This window comes from Somniosus microcephalus, chromosome 15 (genome assembly GCF_052327205.1).
Source record: "Somniosus microcephalus isolate GS21.2 chromosome 15, FLI_Smic_1.0, whole genome shotgun sequence".
Lineage (NCBI taxonomy): Eukaryota > Metazoa > Chordata > Chondrichthyes > Squaliformes > Somniosidae > Somniosus > Somniosus microcephalus.
This window is the reverse complement of record NC_141001.1, coordinates 122,590,894-122,614,437: the sequence shown is the minus strand read 5'-3', so window position 1 is coordinate 122,614,437 and position 23,544 is coordinate 122,590,894. Positions and strand designations below refer to the sequence as shown.

The following is a 23,544-nucleotide window of genomic DNA, read 5'->3' as shown; positions in this document are numbered from 1 at the left end:
CTCTATTTTTCATTGTCTCTCTCTGCCTTTCTCTGTCTGTCTGTCTGTCTCCGTCCTCCTCTCTCTCTCTGTCTTTGTCTTTCTCTCTCTCTCTCTCTCTTTCTCTCTCTCTCGGTCTTTCTCTCTCTGTTTCTCTCTCTCTGCTTCTCTCGCTCTCTCTGTTTCTCTCTCTCACTGTTTCTCTCTCTCACTGTTTCTCTCTCACTGTTTCTCTCTCTCTCTCTCTCTCTGTTTCTCTCTCTCTGTCTCTCTCTCTCTGTTTCTCTCTCTCGCTCTCTCTCTCACTCTGTTTCTCTCTCACTCTGTTTCTCTTTGTTTTTCTCTCTCTCTCTGTTTCTCTCAGTTTCTCTCTCTCTCCTCTCACTCTGTTTCTCTCTCTCCTTTCACTCTGTTTCTCTCTCTCTGTTTCTCTCTCTCTCTCTGTTTCTCTTTCTCACTCTGTTTCTCTCACTGTTTCTCTGTCTCTCTCTTTCTGTCTCTCTCTCTCTGTTTCTCTCTCGCACTCTGTTTTTCACTCTGTTTCTCTCTCACTCTGTTTCTCTCTTTGTTTTTCTCTCTCTCTCTCTCTCTCTGTTTCTCTCTCACTCTGTTTTTTTCTCTCTCTCTCACTGTTTCTCTCTCTCTGTCTCTCTCTCTCTCTGTTTCTCTCTCACTCTGTTTTTTTCTCTCTCTCTCACTGTCTCTCTCTCTCTGTTTCTCTCTCACTCTGTTTTTTTCTCTCTCTCTCACTGTCTCTCTCTCTCTCACTCTGTTTTTTTCTCTCTCTCTCACTGTTTCTCTCTCTCTGTTTCTCTCTCACTCTGTTTTTTTCTCTCTCTCTTCTCTCTCTGCCCCGGAAGTGGTCCGGGGGTCAGTGTCGGGCGGGAGCGGGCCCGGGATGTTGTCGCGCGGCTCCATCGAGATCCCGCTCCGGGACACGGATGAGGTGAGAGACCCGGGACAGGGTGAGAGACCCGGGGCGAGAGAGGCCCGGGGACAGGGGGAGAGAGGCCCGGGGACAGGGGGAGAGAGGCCCGGGGAGAGAGGGAGGCCCGGGGACAGGGGAGAGAGGGAGGCCCGGGGAGAGAGGGAGGCCCGGGGACAGGGGGAGGCCCGGGGACAGGGGGAGAGAGGGAGGCCCGGGGACAGGGGGAGAGAGGGAGGCCCGGGGAGAGAGGGGGGACAGGGGGAGAGAGGGGGGACAGGGGGGAGAGAGGGGGGGACAGGGGGAGAGAGGGGGGACAGGGGGAGAGAGGGAGGCCCGGGGAGAGGGGGAGGCCCGGGGAGAGGGGGAGAGGGGGAGGCCCGGGGAGAGGGGGAGAGAGGGAGGCCCGGGGAGAGAGGGAGGCCCGGGGAGAGAGGGAGGCCCGGGGACAGGGGGAGAGAGGGAGGCCCGGGGAGAGAGGGAGGCCCGGGGAGAGGGGGAGAGAGGGAGGCCCGGGAGAGGGGGAGAGAGGGAGGCCCGGGAGAGGGGGAGGCCCGGGGAGAGGGGGAGGCCCGGGGACAGGGGGAGAGGGGGAGGCCCGGGGAGAGGGGGAGGCCCGGGGAGAGAGGGGGGACAGGGGGAGGCCCGGGGAGAGAGGGGGGACAGGGGGGAGAGAGGGGGGACAGGGGGAGAGAGGGGGACAGGGGAGAGAGGGGGGACAGGGGAGAGAGGGAGGCCCGGGGACAGGGGGAGAGAGGGAGGCCCGGGGACAGGGGGAGAGAGGGAGGCCCGGGGAGAGAGGGGGGAGAGGGGGAGGCCCGGGGAGAGAGGGAGGCCCGGGGAGAGAGGGAGGCCCGGGGACAGGGGGAGAGGGGGAGGCCCGGGGAGAGGGGGAGAGGGGGAGGCCCGGGGAGAGGGGGAGGCCCGGGGACAGGGGGAGACCCGGGGAGAGGGGGAGGACAGGGGGAGGCCCGGTGGGGGGGGAGGAAGAGAGAGAGAGACGACAGGGGGAGGCCCGCGGGGGGGGGGGGGGAGGGAGAGAGAGAGAGAGACGCCCGGGGACAGGGGGAGGCCCGCGGGGGGGGGGGGGGGTGCGCGAGAGAGGCCCGGGGACAGGGAGGGGAGAGGCCCGGGGACAGAGGGGGGGTGGGGGGTGACGGATAAATGAAACCCTGTCACAGCTAACCTACATTTCACCGTTTATTTTTTAGGTCATTGAACTTGACTTCGACCAGCTACCGGAGGGAGATGAAGTCATCAGTATCCTCAAGCAGGAACACACCCAGCTTCACATATGGATGGCCTTGGCGGTTTGTATTTCAGTATTTCTTTCAGAGATTCAAAACAGCGTGATTATATAAATACACAGTGACAATCCGATCATCGATTGGATAGGATAAAAGTAGATGGGGGGGGCGGCGGTACTTAAAAGTTTGGCAGCGCTTAGGGTAGAAAAGTCACCCGGTCCCAGATGGGAAGCATCCGAGGTTATTGAGGGAAGTAAGGGTTGAAATTGCAGAAGCTTTGGCCACAATCTTGCAATCCTCTTTGGACATGGGAGTGGTGCCAGAGGACTGGAGGATTGAAAATGTTAACCCTTGTTTATAAAAAGGGGAGAGGGATAAACCCGGCAACTGCAGACCAGTCAGCCTAACGTTGGTGGTGGGAAAACTTCTAGAGACCATAATCGGGACAAAATTAATTGTCACGGAAGAATATGGGTTAATAAATGAAAGCCAAATTGGATTTGTTAAAGGCAAATCATGTCTGACTAACTCGTAGCGAGAGGATTCGAGTACAGGAACAAGGATGTCTTGCTGCAGTTGTACAGGGCCTTGGTGAGACCACACCTTGAGTATTGTGTGCAGTTTTGGTTGCCTTATCTGAGGAAGGATGTTCTTGCCATGGAAGGAGTTCAGCGAAGATTCACCAGGCTGATACTTGGGATGGCAGGAATGACGTATGAGGAGAGAATGGGTCGATTGGGCTTATACTTGCTGGAGTTTAGAAGAATGAGAGGGGATCTCATTGAAACTTATAAAATTCTAACAGGACTAGACAGACTAGATGCAGGAAGGATGTTCCCGATGGTCGGGGAGTCCAGAACCAGGGGTCACAGTTTAAGGATAAGGGGTAAGCCATTTAGGACAGAGATGAGGAGGAATTTCTTCACCCAGAGAGTGGTGAACCTGTGGAATTCTCTACCACAGAAGGCAGTAGAGGCCAGTTCATTAAATATATTCAAGAAGGACTTGGATATATTTCTTGATCCCTTTAGCCTTAAGGCGTATGGGGAGAAAGCAGGGACCGGGTACTGAATTTGGATGATCAGCCATGATCGCATTGAATGGTGGAGCAGGCTCGAGGGGCCGAATGGCCTACTCCTGCTCCTATCTTCTATGTTTCTATGACTTTCAAAAGGGAATTGGATAAATAAAGGAAAAGATTGCAGGGCTGTGGGGAAAGAGCAGGGGGGAGTGGGACTAATTGGAGAGCTCTTTCAAAGAGCTGGCACAGGCACGATGGGCCGAATGGCCTCCTGCGCTATATGATTCTAAAAGTCATAGGTTAGTGAGTGCTACCGACTGGGCTGTGAGGGATTTATTACCATTTTGTACTGCTGTAGTATGAATGAGTCCGTCAGTTTAGCATCACCTGTGGGGGGATGTAACGAATGTATTGTCAGAGACAGAGTGAGTAAGCACTTGGACAAGTGTGAGCCGATCAGAGAGAGCCGGCATGGATTAGTGATGGGTAGGTCATGTCTGACCTGGGTCATGCTGGGGCTCAATTAACCATTCTGAATCTGAAATTGATAGATTTTTGCTAGCCAAGGGTATAAAGGGAGATGGAGCCAGGACGGATGGATGGAGTTGGGACACAGATCAACCAGGGTCTCATTGAATGGCAGAACAGGCTCGAGGGGCTGAATGGCCTAATCCTGTTCCTATGGTAGATAGGGGAGAGGCTGTGGATGTCATCTATATGGACTTCCAGAAGACATTTGACAGGAGATTGTTGGTTAAAAAAAAAAAAAATGCACGGAACCTTGTGACATGGGTTGGTAATTGATTGCAAGATAGGAGACAGAGAGCAGAGGCTGAATGGCCTGCTCCTGATCCTATGTTCTGAGTGTGCTGCTCACAGCTTGATTCCCGGACACGCAAATCTCAAGGCTGTTAAAGTACTTGTTTTGCTGTCACACACAAATTAAAAACATTTCTATCTTAAAGCTCGAGTACTTCAAGCAAGGAAAGACAGAAGATTTCGTGAAGCTGCTGGAGGCCGCTCGTATCGATGGAAACCTGGATTACCGAGATCATGAGAAGGACCAGATGACCTGTCTGGACACACTCGCCGCTTACTATGTACAGCAGGCTCGGAAAGAAAAGAATAAAGATGCGAAGAAAGAGCTCATCACGCAGGCCACCCTGCTCTACACCATGGCCGACAAAATCATCATGTACGACCAGGTAAGGTCACAGCAGACATGAGCGAGGTGCGGTACGGGACTGTGGGGTGAGGTATGGTACGGTGAGGCGAGGAGCCGGTGCGGTGTGAGCCGGTGAGGTGTGATATGCTGAGTTGTGGTGAGGTGCAATGCGGTGAGGTGCGATACGGTGAGTTGCGGTGAGGTGTGATACGGTGAGGTGAGATACGGTGAGGTGCAATACGGTGAGTTGCGGTGAGGTGCGATATGGTGAGTTGCAGTGAGGTGTGATACGGTGAGGTGCGGTGCGATACGGTGAGTTGCGGTGCGGTGAGGTGCAATACGGCGAGTTGCGGTGAACTTTGATACGGCGATGATGCGGAGAGGTACGATATGGCAAGGTGCGGTGATCTTTGATATGGCGAGATGCAATGAGGTGCGGTGAGGTGCGATATGGCGAGGTGCGGTGAGCTTTGATATGGCGAGATGCGGAGAGGTGCGATATGGCGAGGTGCAGTGTAGTACGGCCTGCCGAGTTATTAGTACAAGCTTGCGAACACTGGAGAAATGCTTCTCATTGAACGAATGAAACCAAGTTGTGATAGCCTCATAGAATAGCAAGATAGAATTTTACAGCACAGAAGGGATCGTTCATCCCACTTGCCTCTGAAAGAGTTACCTAGTCAGTCCCACTCCCTGCCCTTTCCCCATTCACCCGAGTGCCCCCTCTGAAAGACCTCTCCACTCAGTCCCACTCCCTGCCCTTTCCCCATCCCCCGAGTGCCCCTCTGAAAGACCTCTCCACTCAGTCCCACTCCCTGCCCTTTCCCCATTCCCCGAGTGCCCCCTCTGAAAGACCTCTCCACTCAGTCCCACTCCCTGCCCTTTCCCCATCCCCCGAGTGCCCCCTCTGAAAGACCTCTCCACTCAGTCCCACTCCCTGCCCTTTCCCCATTCGCCCGAGTGCCCCCTCTGAAAGACCTCTCCACTCAGTCCCACTCCCTGCCCTTTCCCCATCCCCCGAGTGCCCCTCTGAAAGACCTCTCCACTCAGTCCCACTCCCTGCCCTTTCCTTATCGCCCGAGTGTCCCCTCTGAAAGACCTCTCCACTCAGTCCCACTCCCTGCCCTTTCCCCATTCGCCCGAGTGCCCCTCTGAAAGACCTCTCCACTCAGTCCCACTCCCTGCCCTTTCCCCATTCCACCGATCACCTGCGTCCGCTCTCTCTGTCCCAAGGCTACAGTAAAGCTTTGAAATTGCCAGTTGTCAATCTCTACCATGTATGTGGCACACTGTGTTGGGTTAATGCAGTAACAAACTGTGCCAATGGGCTGTCTATATAAACACACAAGCCTGGTTTTTCCCGCTTGATGTCGACAGTACCAGTACATATAAGATTCTGAGGCGGTGCAACGAAGGTTCACTAGATTGATCCCTGTGATGAGAGGGGTGTCCTATGATGAGAGATTGTGTAGAATGGGCCTATACAGGTAGACTATCCTTTATCCGAAAACCTTGGGACCAGCTGTGTTTCGGTTTTTGGAATTTTTCGGATTTCAGAAGGTTTTGAGAACAAACACTGTTGCTTAGCAACAGCTTGTAAACACTCGGGCCCTGCCTTGGAAGCCTCTCTGAAGCTGTTGCTAAGCTACAGAGACTCTTTCCACAGCCTGACTGTTTAAATCGAGGTTTCTGGCTCCGGCTCCCCCTGCTCCGTATCTGAATTCCTTGACTTAGCAGGGGCCTGGGGCTCGACTGCCGCCGGCAGTTGTGGGAAAGCCGGATATCGGCTGACTCCTACACTAAGCTGGCCCGCGAATCAGGTCGGGGGGCGGGGGGGGGAAAGAATATCGGACGGGCCGCTGCAGCTATCGGACAGGCCGCTGTATTGTTGGGTTCACTCTCCCGGTACCTCCTTCACACTGCCCGGCTCGGCCTGCAATCTCCTACCCAGGAGGGAACTCTGTGACCCTCGGCCCTGCTCACAGGGAAAGGCAGAGCTCCCTCAGTCACACTTAACATCGAGAGCGAAGGCCGGCGTGTCGACAATCTGCAGGAATTCTTGTTCTGGGCCCCGGAGGACCACTCCTGTCATGTTTGGCGCCACTTGGGTTATGTCGTGCGCACGACTTACGCTCCACGAAAACACTTTCGGTTTTCAGAGGTTTTCGGTTTTCGGAAGTGCGGAAAAGGATAGTCTACCTGTACTCACTGGAGTTTAGAAGAATGAGAGGTGATCTCATTCAAACATATAAAATTCTGAAGGAGATTGACAGGGTAGATGCTGAGAGGTTGTTTCCCCTGGCTGGAGAGTCTAGAACTAGGGGTCACAGTCTCAGGATAAGGGGTCGGCCATTTAAGACCACGATGAGGAGGAATTTCTTCATTCAGAGGGTTGTGAATCTTTGGAATTCTCTGCCCCAAACTGGATGTTGAGTCGTTGAGTATATTCAAGGCTGGGATTGATAGATTTTTCGACTCTAGGGGATCAAGGGATAGACATAGACATAGGATGGTGGAAACAGATTTAATTCTATCAAGCAGTGCATTCCAAAGAAACTCTTGCATTTATAGAAACATAGAAGATAGGAGCAGGAGTAGGCCATTCGGCCCCTCGAGCCTGCTCCGCCATTCAATGCGATCATGGCTGATCATCATATTGGGATCGGGCGGGAAAGTGGAGTTCAGGTCGAAGATCAGCCATGATCTTATTGAATGGCGGAGCAGGCTCGTGTGGCAGTATGCCCTGCTCCTGCTCTTAATTCTTATGTTCATTTGAAGCAGGTAACAGCAGGTATATTCCAGGATACATAACTTTTAGAAAGGATAGGCAAAATGGAAAAGGAAGAGGGGTAGCCCTCATAATAAAGGATGAGATAAAGACAGTAGAGAGAAAGGATCTTAGCTCCGTAAATCAAGAAGTAGAATCAGTTTGGGTGGAGCTAAGAAACAGCAAGAGGCAGAAAACATTGGTGGGAGTTGTTTATAGGCCCCCAAACAGTAGTTGTAATGTAGAGCAGAGTATAAATCAGGAAATTAGAGGCGCATGTAACCAGGGTAAAACAGTGATCATGGGGGACTTTAATCTACATAGAGACTGGGCAAACCAAATTTGAAGTGATAGTGTGGAGGACGAATTCATGGCATGTATGCAAGATAGTTTTCTAGATCAGTATGTTGAACCAATTAGGGAACAGGCTATTTTAGATCTAGTATTATGCAACGAGAAAGGGTTAATTAATAACCTTGTAGTAAAGGGGCCTTTAGGGAAGATAGATGATATGATAGAATTTTATATTGAGTTTGAAAGTGATATAGTTAAATCCGAAACTAGGGTCTTAAATCTAAACAAAGCAAACTACGTAGGTATGAGGGGCGAGTTGGCTAAGGTAGATTGGGAAACTACATTAAAAGGTATGATGGTAGAGAAGCAATGGCTAGCATTTAAAGAATTAATACATAATTTACAACAAATATACATTCCTTTAAGGCACAAAAACCCCACAGGAAAAGCGGTCTAACCGTGGTTAACAAGAGAAGTTAAAGATAGTATTAGATCAAAGGAAGAGGCTTATAATGTTGCCAAAAAGATTAGCAAGCCTGAGGATTGGGAGGATTTTAGAATTCAGCAAAAGGAGACCAAGAAATTGATAAAGGGAAAATAGAATATGAGAGTAACTAGCGAGAGACATAAAAACAGACTGTAAAAGCTTCTATAGGTATGTAAAAAGGAAAAGATTAACGGAAGTAAATGTGGGTCCCTTACAGGCTGAGACAGGAGAAATTATAATGGGGAATAAGGAAATGGCGGAGAAATTAAACAAATACTTTGTCTGTCTTCACGGAAGAAGACGCAAAAAAACTTCCCGGAAATAGTGGAGAACCCAGGGTCTAGTGAGAATGAGGAACTGAAAGAAATTAGTGTTCGTAAAAAAGTAGTACTGGAGAAATTAATGGGACTGAAAGCCGATAAATCCCCTGGACCTGATGGCCTACATCCTAGGGTTTTGAAAGAGGTGGCTATAGAGATAGTGGATGTATTGGTTGTTGTTTTCCAAAATTCCATAGATTCTGGAAAGGTTCCTGCAGATTGGAAGGTGGCAAATGTAACCCCACTATTTAAGAAAGGAGGGAGAGAGAAAACGGGGAACTACAGACCAGTTAGCCTGACATCAGTAGTAGGGAAAATGCTAGAATCTATTATTAAGGACGTGGTAACAGGGCACTTAGAAAATAATAATAGGATTGGGCAGAATCAACACGGATTTATGAAAGGGAAATCGTGTTTGACAAATCTGTTCGACTTTTTTGAAGTTGTAACTAGCAGAATAGATAAGGGGGAACCAGTGGATGTGGTGTATTTGGATTGTCAGAAGGCATTCGATAAGATGCCACACAAGAGGTTATTAAACAAAACTAGGGCTCATGGCATTGGGGGTAATATACTAGCATGGATTGAGGATTGTTTTCTGTCCATTAACCAGAGAGTAGCAATAAACTGGTCATTTTCAGGTTGGCAGGCTGTAACTAGTGGGGTACCACAAGGATCAGTGCTTGGGCCTCAGCTATTCACAATCTACATCAATGATTTGGATGAGGGGACCAAATGTAATATATCCAAGTTTGCTGATGATACAAAGCTGGGTGGGAATGTAGGTTGTGAGGAGGATGCAAAGAGGCTTCAAGGGGATATAGACAGGCTAAGTGAGTGGGCAAGAACATGGCAAATGGAATATAATGTGGAGAAATGTGAAGTTATCCACTTTGGTCGGACCTGGGTGCCCTTGTGCACAAGTCGCTGAAGGTAAGCATGCAGGTGCAGCAGGCGGTTAAGAAGGCAAATGGTATGTTGGCCTTCATAGCGAGAGGGTTCGAGTACAGGAACAAGGATGTCTTGCTGCAGTTGTACAAAGCCTTGGTGAGACCACACCTTGAGTATTGTGTGCAGTTTTGGTCGCCCTGTCTGAGGAAGGATGTTCTCAGCGAAGATTCACCAGGCTGATACCTGGGATGGCAGGAATGATGTACGAGGAGAGATTGGGTTGATTGGGCTTGTACTCGCTGGAGTTTAGAAGAATGAGAGGGGATCTCATTGAAACCTATAAAATTCTAACAGGATTAGACAGACTAGATGCAGGAAGGATGTTCCCGATGGCCGGGGAGTCCAGAACCAGAGGTCACAGCCTAAGGATAAGGGGTAAGCCATTTAGGACTGAGATGAGGAGGAATTTCTTCACCCAGAGAGTGGTGAACCTGTGGAATTCTCTGCCACAGAGGGCAGTGGAGGCCAGTTCATTAAATATATTCAAGAAGGAGTTGGATATATTTCTTACGGCTAAAGGGATCAAGGGATATGGCGAGAAGGCAGGGACAGGGTACTGAATTTGGATGATCAGCCATGATCTCGTTGAATGGCGGAGCAGGCTCGAGGGGCCGAATGGCCTACTCCTGCTCCTATCTTCTATGTTTCTATGTAACTAGAAAAGTATTATAATATTTTTTAAATGGTGAGAGATTGGGAAATGTTGGCGTTCAGAGGGACCTGGGTGTCTTTGTACACGAATCACTGAAAGTTAACATGCAGGTACAGCAAGCAATTAGGAAAGCAAATGGTATGTTGGCCTTTATTACAAGAGGATTTGAGTATAAGAGTAAAGACATCTTACTGCAATTATATAGGACCCTGGTGAGACCACACCTGGAGTATTGTGTACAGTTTTGGGCTCCTTACCTCAGGAAGGATATACTTGCCATAGAGGGAGTGCAACAAAGGTTCACCAGACTGGTTCCTGGGATGGGGGGATTGTCCTATGAGGAGAGATTGAGTAGACTAGGCCCACATTCTCTAGAGTTCAGAAGAATGAGAGGTGATCTCATTGAAACATACAAAATTCTTACAGGGTAGATGCAGGGAGGATGTTTCCCCTGGCTGGGGAGTCTAGAACCAGGGGTCAGTCTCAGAAGGGCCAAATGGCCTACTCCTGCTCCTGTTTCTTATGTTCTTATGTAGACGTCAGTGTTTTTAAAAAATACACCAATTGGCAAATCTAGACCATGGTCTTGGCGTTGTATTATCAATCGACTAAACCGCCTTTGAGATGCCTTGCCAACCAAAACCCTCTGGTTATGAAATAGCTGAGTCTGTCGCAGTCTCGATGAGTGTCTTGCCTCTTGGGCCGAGCAGGTTGGGTTAGCTTGCTTCCTCACCTGGTCCAGTTTTACAAAGCTTAATCTGGGCAAAACTGGGCCTCTTAGGAACCTAGGAATTGCTCAACCACTAAAGACCCAGGCCCATCTCATTCACCTTCTCCCATCCTGGTAGTTGCATGATCCAGTGATAATGGAGTTGTTGACTAATCACAGCGATCCATCTCTATCAATGAGTCTACAACAGACCCAGACATGAGGCGAGGAAAACCCCCCAGTGGTGGAGAGCTTTGGGAACCAGAGGTCCAAAGTCACCTGTTCCAACAACAACAACTTCTAGTTATACAGCGCCTTTTAACATAGTAAGACGTCCCAAGGCGCTTCACAGGAGTGTTATCCCCCCCAAAAGATTTGACACCGAGCCATATAAGGAGATATTAGTGCAGATGACCAAAAGCTTGGTCGAAGAGGTAGGTTTTAAGGAGTGTCTTAAAGGAGGAGCGAGAGGCAGCAAGATTTAGGGAGGGAATTCTAGAGTTTAGGACCTAGGCAGCTGAAGGCGCGGCCACCAGTGCTGGAGCATTTAAAATCAGCGATTTTCATAAGTCCCGAATAGGTGGAGCGCTGAGGTCTAGGGAGATTATAGGGCTGGAGGTGATTACAGGGATAAGAAGGAGCAAGGCCATGGAGGGATTTGAAAACCAGGATGAGAATTTTAAAATTGAGGTGTTGCCGGACTGGGAGCCAGTGTAGGTCAGCGAGCATAGGAGAGATTGGTGAGCGGGACTTGGTGCAAGTTAGCAGAAGGGCGGCAGAGTTTTGGATGACCTCAAGTTTATGGAGGGTAGAACTAGGGAAGCTGGCCAGCAGTGCATTGGAATAGTCAGGTCTAGAGGTGATAAAGGCAATCATGAGGATTTCAGCAGCAGATAAGTTGAGGTAAGGGCGGAGACGGGCGATATTACGAAGGTGGAAATGGGCAGTCTTGGCGATCGAACGGATAGGAGTTAGGAAGCTCAATATGACACCAAGGTTGCGTACAGACTTGGTCAGCCTCAGACAGTTGCCGGGGAGAGAGATCGAGTCAGTGGAAAGGGAATGGAGTTTGTAGCGTGAACTGAAGACAATGGAGAAAGTTTCTGCTCATTCGGTGCTGGATGTCGGACAAGCAGTCTGATAGTATAGAGTCGGTGGAGGGTTCGAGAGAAGTAGAGGAGAGGTAGAGCTGGGCATCATCAGTGTACATGTGAAAACTCACTTTGTGTTGCCAGATGATGTCACCGACGGGCAGCATGTAGATGAGAAATAGGAGGGGGCCAAGGATAGATCCTTGGGGGACACCAGAGGTAACGATGCGGGAGCGGGAAGAGAAGCCATTCCACGTGATTCTATGGTTACGATTAGATAGATAGGAATTAAACCAGGCGAGTGCGGTCCCACCTAGCTGGACGATGGTGGAGAGGCATTGGAGCAGAACTTTGTGGACAACTGTGTCAAAGGCTACAGACAGGTCCAGAGGACGAGCAGGGGTAGATTACCTTTGTCGCAGTCAATTAGGATGTCATTTGTGACCTTGGTAAGAGCAGTTTCAGTACTGTGGTAGGGGCGGAAGCTTGATTGGAGGAATTCAAATACAGGAAACTTTCTGGTATCCGGCACGGACGGGACCGACATGGTGCCGGTTCATCAACAATTCCGGATAACCGAACGCTATAGTAAAAGATATGGACCTTAGAGCTCCGTATAAAGCAACAAACCCTGCAACAGCTTCAGAACAATGGGCACAAGTTGCAAGCGTCTCTGACTTAGCAACAGCTTCAGCTACACCCTTGTACAGCAACAAATCAATTAAAAAAAGTAACTAAAAGTAAAAAAAGTTACCTGAACCGACTCCTGAATTTTGCCAGTGGATAGAGCGTTCCGGTTATTTAGGGGCCGGTTAATCGAAAGTTTTGGGAAAGTTAGGCACGGATTTGGGAGGCGATAACACGTTCAAGAACTTCGGAGAGGAAAGGGAGGTTGGAGATGGGGCGATAGTTTGCAAGGGCAGAGGGTTGGTTTTTTGAGGAGAGGGGTGATGACGGCAGATTTGAAGGAAAGGGGGACAATACCGGAGGGGAGAGAACCGTTAACTGAATTTTCCTTCCTGGCTCCCATGTTATTGTTGTCACCAATTTAGTAGGGCTAGGGTCGAGAGAGCAGGGGGTCAGTCTCATTGACAAGATAAGCTTTGAAAGGGCATGGTCGGGGGAGAACAGGAGAGAAGTTAGAGAAATATGCAAATTTAAGGTTAGGGCAGGGGGGAAACGGAGAGGAAGTAAGGTCCGGTAGGCTAGGGGAAGGGAGGGAATTGAAAGCAGAAGCCGTTGAACGTATCTCATCGATCTTTTTAACAAAGAAGTCCCTGAGCTCCTGACATTTATTGTTGGAGGTGAGGGGGGTGGAGGCAGGGGAGGGGGGTTTGAGAAGACGGTTAGTGGTGAAGAGAAGCCTGGTGTAATTTTTGCCGTCCAGGATGATCTTAGGACAGTGGGCGGCTTTGGTGATGGAGAGCAGGACCCGGTAGTGCTTTATAAGATCCGGCCAAATCTGATGATGGATGATTAGTCCAGTTCTCCGCCAAAGATGTTCAGGTCTGCGTCCTTTTGACTTGAGGGAGTGGAGATGAGGGGTATACCAGGGGGAATAACTAGGGTGAGAGAGTGTAATGATTCTAGTGGGGACAAGGACATCAGAGATGGTGGAGAGGCTGTGATTTAGTAAGTCAGTAGCTGCAGAGATGTCTTGGAGAACAGTGGGCCAAAGGCGAGGTAGTTGGGAATTAGAATGTGCAGTGTTAAGGGACATGAGGGGGAGATTTCTCCAGGAGCGGATACAAAAAGAAGTGAGCTTAGGAGAGGGAAGGGGAATATGGGTAGTGATATAAGGAGATTGCCTTGTTCCTCCCGAGCATGCTATACTCACCACATGTCATGTCTCCAATTACTCATATAGTGGACCCCAAAATATTACTTTCTGAAAGAAATCTTATCTGATTTGCACTTGAATGAATCAACACTAAGAACATAAGAAACAGGAGCAGGAATAGGCCACTTGGCCCCTCAAGCCTGCTCCGCCATTCAACAAGATCATGGCTGATCTTGGGCTCAAAGCCACTTCCCCGCCCGCTCCCCATAACCCTTCACTCCCTTATCTTGCAAAAATCTGTCTATCTCCACCTTAAATGTATTTAATGACCCAGCCTCCACGGCTCTCTGGGGCAGAGAATTCCACAGATTTACGACCCTCTGAGAGAAGAAATTCCTCCTCATCTCAGTTCTAAAAGGGCGACCCTTTATTCTGAGACTGTGCCCCCGAGTTCTAGATTTCCCCACGAGGGGAAACATCCTCTCTGCATCTACCCTGTCGAGCCCCCTCAGTATCTTATATGTTTCAATAAGATCACCTCTCATTCTTCTAAATTCCAATGAGTATAGGCCCAACCTGCTCAACCTTTCCTCATAAGACAACCCCCTCATCTCTGGAATTAACCTAGTGAATTGTTTCTGAACTGCCTCCAATGCAAATATATCCTTCTTTAAATAAGGAGAACAAAACTGTACGCAGTACTCAAGGTGTGGTCTCACCAATGCCCTGTACAGTTGTAGCAGGACTTCCTTGCTTTTATACTCCAACCCCCTTGAAATAAAGGCCAACATTCCATTTGCCTTTTTGATTACTTGCTGTACCTGCATGCTAACTTATTGTGTTTCATGCACAAGGACCCCCAGGTCCCTCTGAACTGTAGCATTTTGTAATCTCTCTCCATTTAAATAATAATTTGCTTTTTTATTTTTCCTGCCAAAGTGGATAACCTCGCACTTTCCCACATTATACTCCATCTGCCAAATGTTTGCCCACTCACCTAGCCTGTCTATACCCCTTTGCAGATTCTTTGAGTCCTCTGCACAACTTGCTTTCCCACCCATCTTTGTATCATCCGCAAACTTGGCTACATTACACTCGGTCCCTTCATCCAAGTCATTAATGTAGATTGTAAATAGTTGAGGCCCCAGCACTGATCCCTGTGGCACCCCAGTAGTTACCGTTTGCCAACCGGAAAATGACCCATTTATCCCGACTCTCTGCTTTCTGTTAGTTAGCCAATTCTCTAGCCATGCTAATATATTACCCCAACTCCATGAGCTCTTATCTTATGCAGTAACCTTTTATGTGGCACCTTATCGAATGCCTTCTGGAAATCCAAATACACCACATCCACTGGCTCACCCTTGTCCACCCTGCTCGTTACATAAGAAGTAGGAGCAGGAGTAGGCCATATGGCCCCTCGGGCCTGCTCCGCCATTCAATAGGATCATGGCTGATCCGAACCTAGACTCACGTCCACTTCCCTGCCCTCTCCCCGTAACCCCTTATTCCCTTATCAGCTAGGAAACTGTCTCCGTTTTAAATTTATTTAATGTCGCAGCTTCCACAACTCTCTGAGATAGTAAATTCCATAGATTTACTACCCTCTGAGTGAAGAAGTTTCTCCTCATCTCAGTTTTGAAAGGGCAGCCCCTTATTCTAAGATTATGGCCCCTAGTTCTAGTCTCACCCATCACCCTCCTATCTTTGTATCGTTGGCAAACTTGGATACGTTGCACTCGGTCCCTTCCTCCAAATCGTTAATATAGATTGTAAAGAGTTGGGGTTCCAGCACCGACCCCTGCGGAACACCACTAGTTACTGATTGCCAGCCAGAGAATGAACCATTTATCCCAACTCTCTGTTTTCTGTTAGATAGCCAATCCTCCACCCATGCCAGTACATTGCCCCCAATCCCGTGATTTTTTATCTTGTGCAGTAATCTTTTGTGTGGCACCTTGTCAAATGCCCTTTGGAAGTCCAAATACACCACATCCACTGGTTCCCTTTTATCCACCCTGTTTGTTATGTCCTCAAAGAATTCGAGCAAATTTGTCAAATACGACTTCCCCTTCGTAAAACCATGCTGGCTCTGTCCGATTAAATTATGCTTATCCAAATGTCCTGTTACTGCTTCCTTAATAATGGACTCCAACATTTTACCAACCACAGATGTTAGGCTAACCGGTCTATAGTTTCCAGCCTTTTGTCTGCCTCCCTTTTTAAATAAGGGTGTTACATTAGCAGTTTTCCAATCTGCCGGGACCTTTCCTGAATCCAGGGAGTTTTGGAAAATTACCACCAATGCATCCACAATCCCTACCGCTACTTCTCTCAAGACCCTAGGATGTAAGCCATCAGGTCCAGGGGATTTATCCGCCTTTAGTCCCATTATCTTACCGAGTACCACCTCCTTAGTGATTTTAATCGTGTTTAGCTCCTCCCCCCCCTTATAGCCCCCTGTTTGTCCAGTGTTGGGATATTTTTAGTGTCCTCTACTGTAAAGACTGATACAAAATATTTGTTCAGCGTTTCTGCCATCTCCATGTTCCCCACCACTAATTTCCTGGTCTCATCCTCTAAGGGACCAACATTCACTTTAGCCACCCTTTTTCTTTTTATATAACTGTAAAAACTCTTGCTATCTGTTTTTATATTTTTTGCTAGTTTACTTTCATAATCTATCTTCCCTTTCTTAATTAATCTTTTTGTTATTCTTTGCTGGCTTTTAAATGCTTCCCAATCTTCTATCCTCCCACTAGATTTGGCTACTTTATATGCCCTTGTTTTCAGTCGGATACTATCCTTTATTACTTTACTTAGCCACGGATGGCTGTCTTTTCTTTTACGCCCCTTTTTCCTCCCTGGAATATATTTTTCTTGAAAGTTGTGAAATATCTCCTTGAATGTACACCACTGCCCATGTACCGTCTTACACTTTAATCTATTTTCCCAGTCCACTTTAATCAACTCTGCTCTCATACCTTCATTGTCTCCTTTATTTAAGCTTAGTATACTGGTTTGAGAGCCAACTCTCTCACCCTCCAACTGAATTTGGAATTCAACCATGTTATGGTCACTCATTCCAAGGGGATCCTTTACTAGGACATTTTTTATGAATCCTGTCTCATTACACAGGACCAGATCTAAGATTGCCTGCCCCCTGGTTGGTTCAGTAACATACTGCTCAAGGAACCCGTCCCTAATGCACTCTATGAACTCTTCCTCAATGCTGCCATGCCCAATTTGATTAGTCCAGTCAATATGAAAGTTAAAATTCCCCATTATTATAGCTGTTCCCTTATTACAAGCCCCAACTATTTCCTGATTTATACTCCGACCAACAGAGTTGCAACTGTTAGGAGGCCTATAGACTACGCCCACCAGTGACTTTTTCCCCTTATTATTCCTTATCTCCACCCAAATTGTTTCACTATCCTGATCCTTTGACCCAATATCATTTCTCACTATTGCAGTGATTCCATCCTTTTTTAACATAGCAACCCAACCTCCCTTTCCTTCCTGTCTGTCCTTCCTAATAGTCAAATACCCCTGGATGTTTAGCTCCCAGTCATGGTCACCTTGCAGCCATGTTTCTGTAATGGCCACCAGAACTTGTTTATTTTGTTACGAATGCTGCGTGCATTCAGATAAAGAACTTTTAAATATGTTTTGTGACAATTTATTCCTGCTTTTACCTCTTTTACTACTCTACCTCTATCTTTATACATTCTGTCCCTTCCTGACACGCTCTGGTTTTTAATTCCCCCACTGCTACCTTGCTCTATTGCCTTCGCCGCTGACATTTTTATTTTTCACTCTCTTGAAACCTCCCCCCCACTAATTAGTTTAAAGCCCTCTCTACAGCCCTAGTTATTCGATTCGCCAGGATTCCAGTCCCAGCACTGGCCAAGTGAAGTCCGTCCCAACGGAACAGCTCTCTCCTGTCCCAGTACTGGTGCCAGTGTCCCAAGAAGCAAAACCCATTTCTCCCACACCAGTCTTTTAGCCACGCATTTAACTCTCTGATTTTATTTACCCTAGCCAAATTTGCTCGTGGCTCAGGTAGTAATCCAGAGATTATTACCCTTGAGGTTCTGTTTTTTAATTTGACCCCTAGCTGCTCATACTCCTTTAACAGAACCTTCTTCCTTGTCCTATCTACGTCGTTGGTACCAATATGGACCACGACAACTGGATCCTCCCCCTCCCACTCCAAGTTTCTCTCCAGCCCAGAGGAGATGTCCGTAACCCTGGCACTGGGCAGGCAACACAGCCTTCGGGACTCTCGCTCTCAGCTGCAAAGAACCCTACCTATCCCCCTAATGATACCATCCCCTACCACTACAACATTTCTTTTTACTCCCCCCACTTGAATGGCCCCTCGTTCCACGGTGCTGTGGCCAGGTTGCTCATCCTCCCTGCAGTCCCCGTTCCTGTCCTCACAGGGAGTAAGAGCCTCAAACCTGTTGGACAAGAGCAAGGGCTGCGGCTCCTCCAACACTACCTCCTGGATCCCCGTACCTGCCTCACTCATAGTCACACCCTCCTGTCCCTGACCACGGGCTACATCTGAATTAGTTAATTTAATTGGTGTGACTACTTCCTGGAACACAGAGTCCAGATAACTCTCCCCCTCCCTGATGTGTCGCAGTGTTTGAAGCTCGGTCTCCAGCTCATCAACACGGAGCCGGAGTTCCTCGAGCAGCCAACACTTACTGCAAATGTGATCACTATGAACATCAATGGTGTCCACCAGCTCCCACATATTGCAGCAGTAACACATCACCTGTTCTGCCATTATATGTAATTAATTAAATTTATTATTATTATTTTTAACTACCCTCTGCCCCGATTCTAGATGATGAATATCACACCTCTATTTAATTGAACTTACCAACTTATAAAGGTTTAAAAGGGAAGGAAAAGTACTCACCAACCGGCCAATCACCTACCAGCTTGGCTGTGATGTCACTTTTGAATTCTGACCTCCCTTTGGAATGTTGCCTGTTCAGGCTGCCTCGCCTCGCTGCTCCGACTCGACTTGATACCTGCTGCAGCTTCCGGCTGCCTCGACTGGGCCGCTCCTTGTTGCTCCGCCTCTACGATGTCTGCTAATCCTGAGACTGGCAGGAAAAACAAGGCCAGAAACAAAACAAAAACAGCACCTAACACCCCACTAACCCAAACTCTCAACGGCACTCTCTGCTAATCGCACATCCTCAAAGAACTCTAGCAAATTTGTCAAACATGATTTCCCTTTCATAAAACCATGCTGACCCCGCTTGACTGCATTATCATTTTCTAAATGCCCTGCTACCTCTTCCTTAATGAAGGTCTCCAACATTTTCCCAACAACAGATGTTAGGCTAACTGGTCTATTGTTTCCTGCTTTCTCTCTCCTTCCTTTCTTAAATAGGGGTGTTACATTTGCAGTTTTCCAATCCGCTAGGACCTCTCCAGAGTCCAGGGAATTTTGGTATATTGCAACCAATGCATCCACTCTCTGCAGCCACTTCTTTTAAGACCCTGGCATGCAGGCCATCTGGTCCAGGGGACTTGTCGTCTTTTAGTCCCATTATTTTAACGAGTACTAGTTCCTTAGTGATAGTGATTGTCTTTAGTTCCCCCCCTCCCTGTGGCCCCTTGATTATCCATTATTGGGATGTTGTTAGTGTCTTCTACCGTGAAGACAGATAAAAAATAATTTGTTCAGAGTCTCTGCCATTTCCCCGTTCCCCATTATTAATTCCCCAGTCTCATCCTCTAAAGGACCAAAGTTTACTTTAGCTACTCTCTTCCTTTTTATATACCTGTAGAAGCTCTTACTATCTGTTTTAATATTTCTTGTCAGCTTACTCTCATAATTCATCATCTCTCTCTATTATTTTTTTAGTCATCCTTTGCTGGTTTTTAAAAATTTCCCAATCCTCTGGCCTCCCACCAATCTTGGCAACATTGTATGCCTTCGTTTTCAATTTGATACCATCCTTTACTTCCTTAGTTAGCCACGGATGGTGCTCCCTTCTCTTAAAATCTTTCTTTCTCACTGGAATATATTTTTGTTGAGAGTTATGAAATATCTCCTTAAATGTCCACCACTGCATTTCAACTGTCTTGCCCTTTAATTTATTTTTCCAGTCCACTTTAGCCAGTTCTGCCCTCATGCCATTGTAATTGCCTTTGTTTAAGATCAGGACACTGGTTTGAGATACAACTTTCTCACCTTCCAACTGAATTTGAAATTCAACCATGCTATGATCACTCTTTCCTAGAGGATCCTTTACCGTGAGATCATTTATGGTTGGTTCCATTACATACTGTTCGAGGAAACCATCCCGGATACACTCTATGAATTCCTCCTCATGGTTACCATGGACAATTTGATTTGTCCAATCAATATGGAGATTAAAATCACCCATGATTATTACTGTACCTTTTTTACAGGCCTCCATTAACTGCTTCTCCTCACAGGGTTTACATCGGATATACAGCACAGAAACAGGCCATTCAGCCCAACCAGTCCATGCCGGCGTTTATGCTCCACTCGAGCCTCCTCCCGTCTTTCCTCATCTAAATCTATCAGCATAACCCTCTGTTCCCTTCTCCCTCGTATGCTTATCTAGCCTCCCCTTAAATGCTTCGGGGGTGAGATTGAGAAATACTTGCCATAGTTATTCTGAAAGTTCAGTCTTCATTTGAGGAGTCTCGAAGGATGTTCCCGATGGCAGGGGAGTCCAGGACCAGGGGTCACAGACTAAGGATAAGGGGTAAGCCATTTAGGACAGAGATGAGGAGGAATTTCTTCACCCAGAGAGTGGTGAACCTGTGGAATTCTCTACCACAGAAGGCAGTTGAGGCCAATTCATTAAATATATTCAAGAAGGAGTTAGATATATTTCTTAAGGCTAAAGGGATCAAGGGATATGGGGAGAAGGCAGGGACAGGGTACTGAATTTGGATGATCAGCCATGATCTCATTGAATGGCGGAGCAGGCTCGAGGGGCCGAATGGCCTACTCCTGCTCCTATCTTCTATGTCTTTAAAATTATGAAAATGTTTGATAGCGTAAACATAGAGAAGATGTTTCCACAGAACAAGGAGCTATCAATATAAGATAGTCACGAATAAATCCAATAGGGAATTCAGGAGAAACCTCTTTACCCAGAGAGTGGTGAGAATGTGGAACTCGCTACCACAGGGAGTGGTTGAGGGGAATAGCATAGATGCATTTCAGGGGAAGCTGGATAAACACATGAGGGAGAAAGGAAGCGAAGGATGGGGTGAGATGAAGTGGAGCATAAACACCAGCATGGGCCTGTTGGGCCAAATGGCCTGTTTCTGTGCTGTACATTCTACATAATTCATTAGTTTTCTGAGTGAAAGGTGTTTTGCCTGATATTGTGCTCTCCACTTGTCTTTAGAACCACTTGCTGGGGAGAGCCTGCTTCTGTCTGCTGGAGGGGGATAAAATGGACCAAGCTGAGGCACAGTTCAACTTTGTGCTCAATCAGTCACCGAATAACATCCCCGCGCTCCTGGGTAAGAACTCTCTGAATGCGAGGCGTGTGACGGGTTCTTGGTTCTGACTCAGAGAAGAGACGGGTCCTCCTCCCTCCAGATCAAACTGTAAAGAACTAAAATTGTCCAGTTAAGTCAGCGGGGGTGTCCAAGCTTTTAGCCTTTGTGAGTTGCGTAAGTGCGTACCATGGTGCCTCGAGGGGCCACATATAAAACTTAAATCCCACATTCCCACTAATTTGCATGTAACTCGGGCTGTTAAGTAAAGAACTCCCATTTCTCCAGCGCCTTTCACGTCCTTTGGACGTCCCAAAGCGCTTCACGGCTAATGAAGTACCTTTTTTGAAGTGTTGTAATGTAGGAAACACGGCAGACAATTTGCGTACAGCAAGATCCCACAAACCGCAATGAGATAAATGTCCAGAATATCTGCTTTTGGTGTTGGTTGAGGGATAAATATTGGCCAGGACACTGGGGAGATCTCCCCTGCTCCTCTTAAAAAATAGTGTTGTTGAATTTTTTACGTCCACCTGAGGGCAGACGGGGCATCGGTTTAATGTCTCATCCAAAAGAGGGCACCTCCGACTGCAGCGCTCCCTCAGCACTGCCCCTCCGACAGTGCAGCGCTCCCTCAGTACTGCCCCTCTGACAGTGCGGCGCTCCCTCAGTACTGCCCCATCTACAGTGCGGCGCTCCCTCAGTACTGCCCCTCCGACGGTGCAGCACTCCCTTAGTACTGCCCCTCCGACAGTGCGGCCCTCCGATAGTGCAGCACTCCCTCAGTACTGCCCCTCCGACAGTGCAGCGCTCCCTCAGTACTGCCCCTCCGACAGTGCAGCGCTCCCTCAGTACTGCCCCTCCGACAGTGCAGCACTCCCTCAGTACTGCCCCTCTGACAGTGCGGTGCTCCCTCAGTACTGCCCCTCCGACAGTGCGGCGCTCCCTCAGTACTGCCCCTCCGACAGTGCAGCGCTCCCTCAGTACTGACCCTCTGACAGTGCGGCGCTCCCTCAGTACTGCCCCTCCGACAGTGCGGCGCTCCCTCAGTACTGCCCCTCCGACAGTGCGGCGCTCCCTCAGTACTGCCCCTCCGACAGTGCGGCGCTCCCTCAGTACTGCCCCTCCGACAGTGCAGCACTCCCTCAGTACTGACCCTCTGACAGTGCGGCGCTCCCTCAGCACTGCCCCTCCGACAGTGCGGCGCTCCCTCAGTACTGCCCCTCCGACAGTGCAGCACTTCCTCAGTACTGCACTGGGAGTGTCAGCCTGGATTATGTGCTCAAGTCTCTGGAGTGGGACTTGAACCTACGACGTTCTGACACAGGCGAGAGTGCTACCCACTGAGCCCCAGCTGTTGGTACTAAGAGATCTGTTCTGATTTAGGATTTATCTGATTCAGGATTTATCCACCAATGAGACAACCACTTCCAAAGTGTCTTTTCTTAAATCTCCAGCTGAGGAAACTCAAACCGGACAAACCAGCAAATGAGTAAACACAGGACTGAGTTGGCAGGTCTTCACTGACCAGACTGCTGGGTCTTGGGTTACAAGTGACCCACGAGCTGTAGTTTGGCACCCACTGAGTTGAGTAATTTGAGTTAACGTGCTGAGCTGTTGACTGTCTCTTTCTTTTCCCTCCGTAGGTAAAGCTTGCATCTCCTTCAATAAGAAAGATTACAGAGGGGCTCTGGCCTATTACAAGAAAGCCCTTCGGACCAATCCTGGATGCCCAGGTGAGGAGTGGCTCCACGCATCCAGACACAGGCTCAATTAGCATTCATATAGACTTGTTTAACAGCAGCGTAACCCCCCCCCCCCCAAAACTGGCTTCTCCTAAAAGTGCCTGTGAATTTACCCTTAACGTCCTGTAGCTGGTACCCACCGCAGCCACGGTGCGTCGGTGGTGGTGGAGGGAGCGGATGTTTAAGCGGCAAATTATACTTGCAGCAGAGGCTGCCGGTTAGTAACCGGGAGTGGGAATGCAGGCTGGCTTTGCGCTCTACTGTGACCCAAGTTACACGAATTGCCAATGGGTACATTGAATCATGGGATTTTATCACACTGAAGGAGGCCATTCAGCCCATCGTGCCTGTGCCAGCTCCCTGAGCTCTCCCCATGGTACCATTCCCCAGACCCTTTAAATGTTTTATTCTTTAGATATTCCTCCACTTTTTTTTTTAAACTATCAATTGATTCTGCTTCCACCATTGTTTCCATATCAAAACAACTCTGTGTTTAAAAAATAATAAACCATTCCTTTTGTTCTTCTGGTCATGATCTTATAGATGTAGTTACCAACTCTCAGACCAGTGGAAATAGTTTTTCCTGATTTACTCTGTCAAAATCTCTCGGAACACAACATTTCCTACTTGGAAAAACCGAGCAAATGTTTGATGCGATAAATTTACCTGAGCGTGACTCCTGTTCCTTGTCTTCACAGCTGAGGTGCGGCTGGGCATGGGCCACTGCTTTGTGAAGCTGAGTAAGCTGGAGAAAGCTCGGCTGGCGTTTGGGAGGGCTCTAGATCTCAACCCTAAATGTGTAGGGGCGCTGGTGGGGCTGGCCGTCCTGGAACTGAACAACAAAGAGGTGAGTTACCTGCCCGGGACTGTGTTCTGCTCTGGAGACGGAGCAG

The 23,544-nt window shown here is 48.3% G+C and overlaps 1 protein-coding gene across 1 annotated transcript in view; it reads left to right on the top strand.

Annotated features, from left to right (window-relative positions):
* Nucleotides 1-817: 817 nt before the first annotated feature.
* Nucleotides 818-23,544, top strand: part of LOC147107202 (RNA polymerase-associated protein CTR9 homolog) — a 47,528-nt gene continuing 24,801 nt past the window's right edge. The window contains exons 1-6 of the mRNA XM_086008378.1: nt 818-925; nt 2,116-2,214; nt 4,138-4,377; nt 20,813-20,930; nt 22,553-22,642; nt 23,350-23,498. Coding sequence (XP_085864504.1) covers nt 878-925; nt 2,116-2,214; nt 4,138-4,377; nt 20,813-20,930; nt 22,553-22,642; nt 23,350-23,498 — 744 coding nt within the window. The 5' untranslated portion in view covers nt 818-877. The remainder of the gene's footprint in view (nt 926-2,115; nt 2,215-4,137; nt 4,378-20,812; nt 20,931-22,552; nt 22,643-23,349; nt 23,499-23,544) is intronic.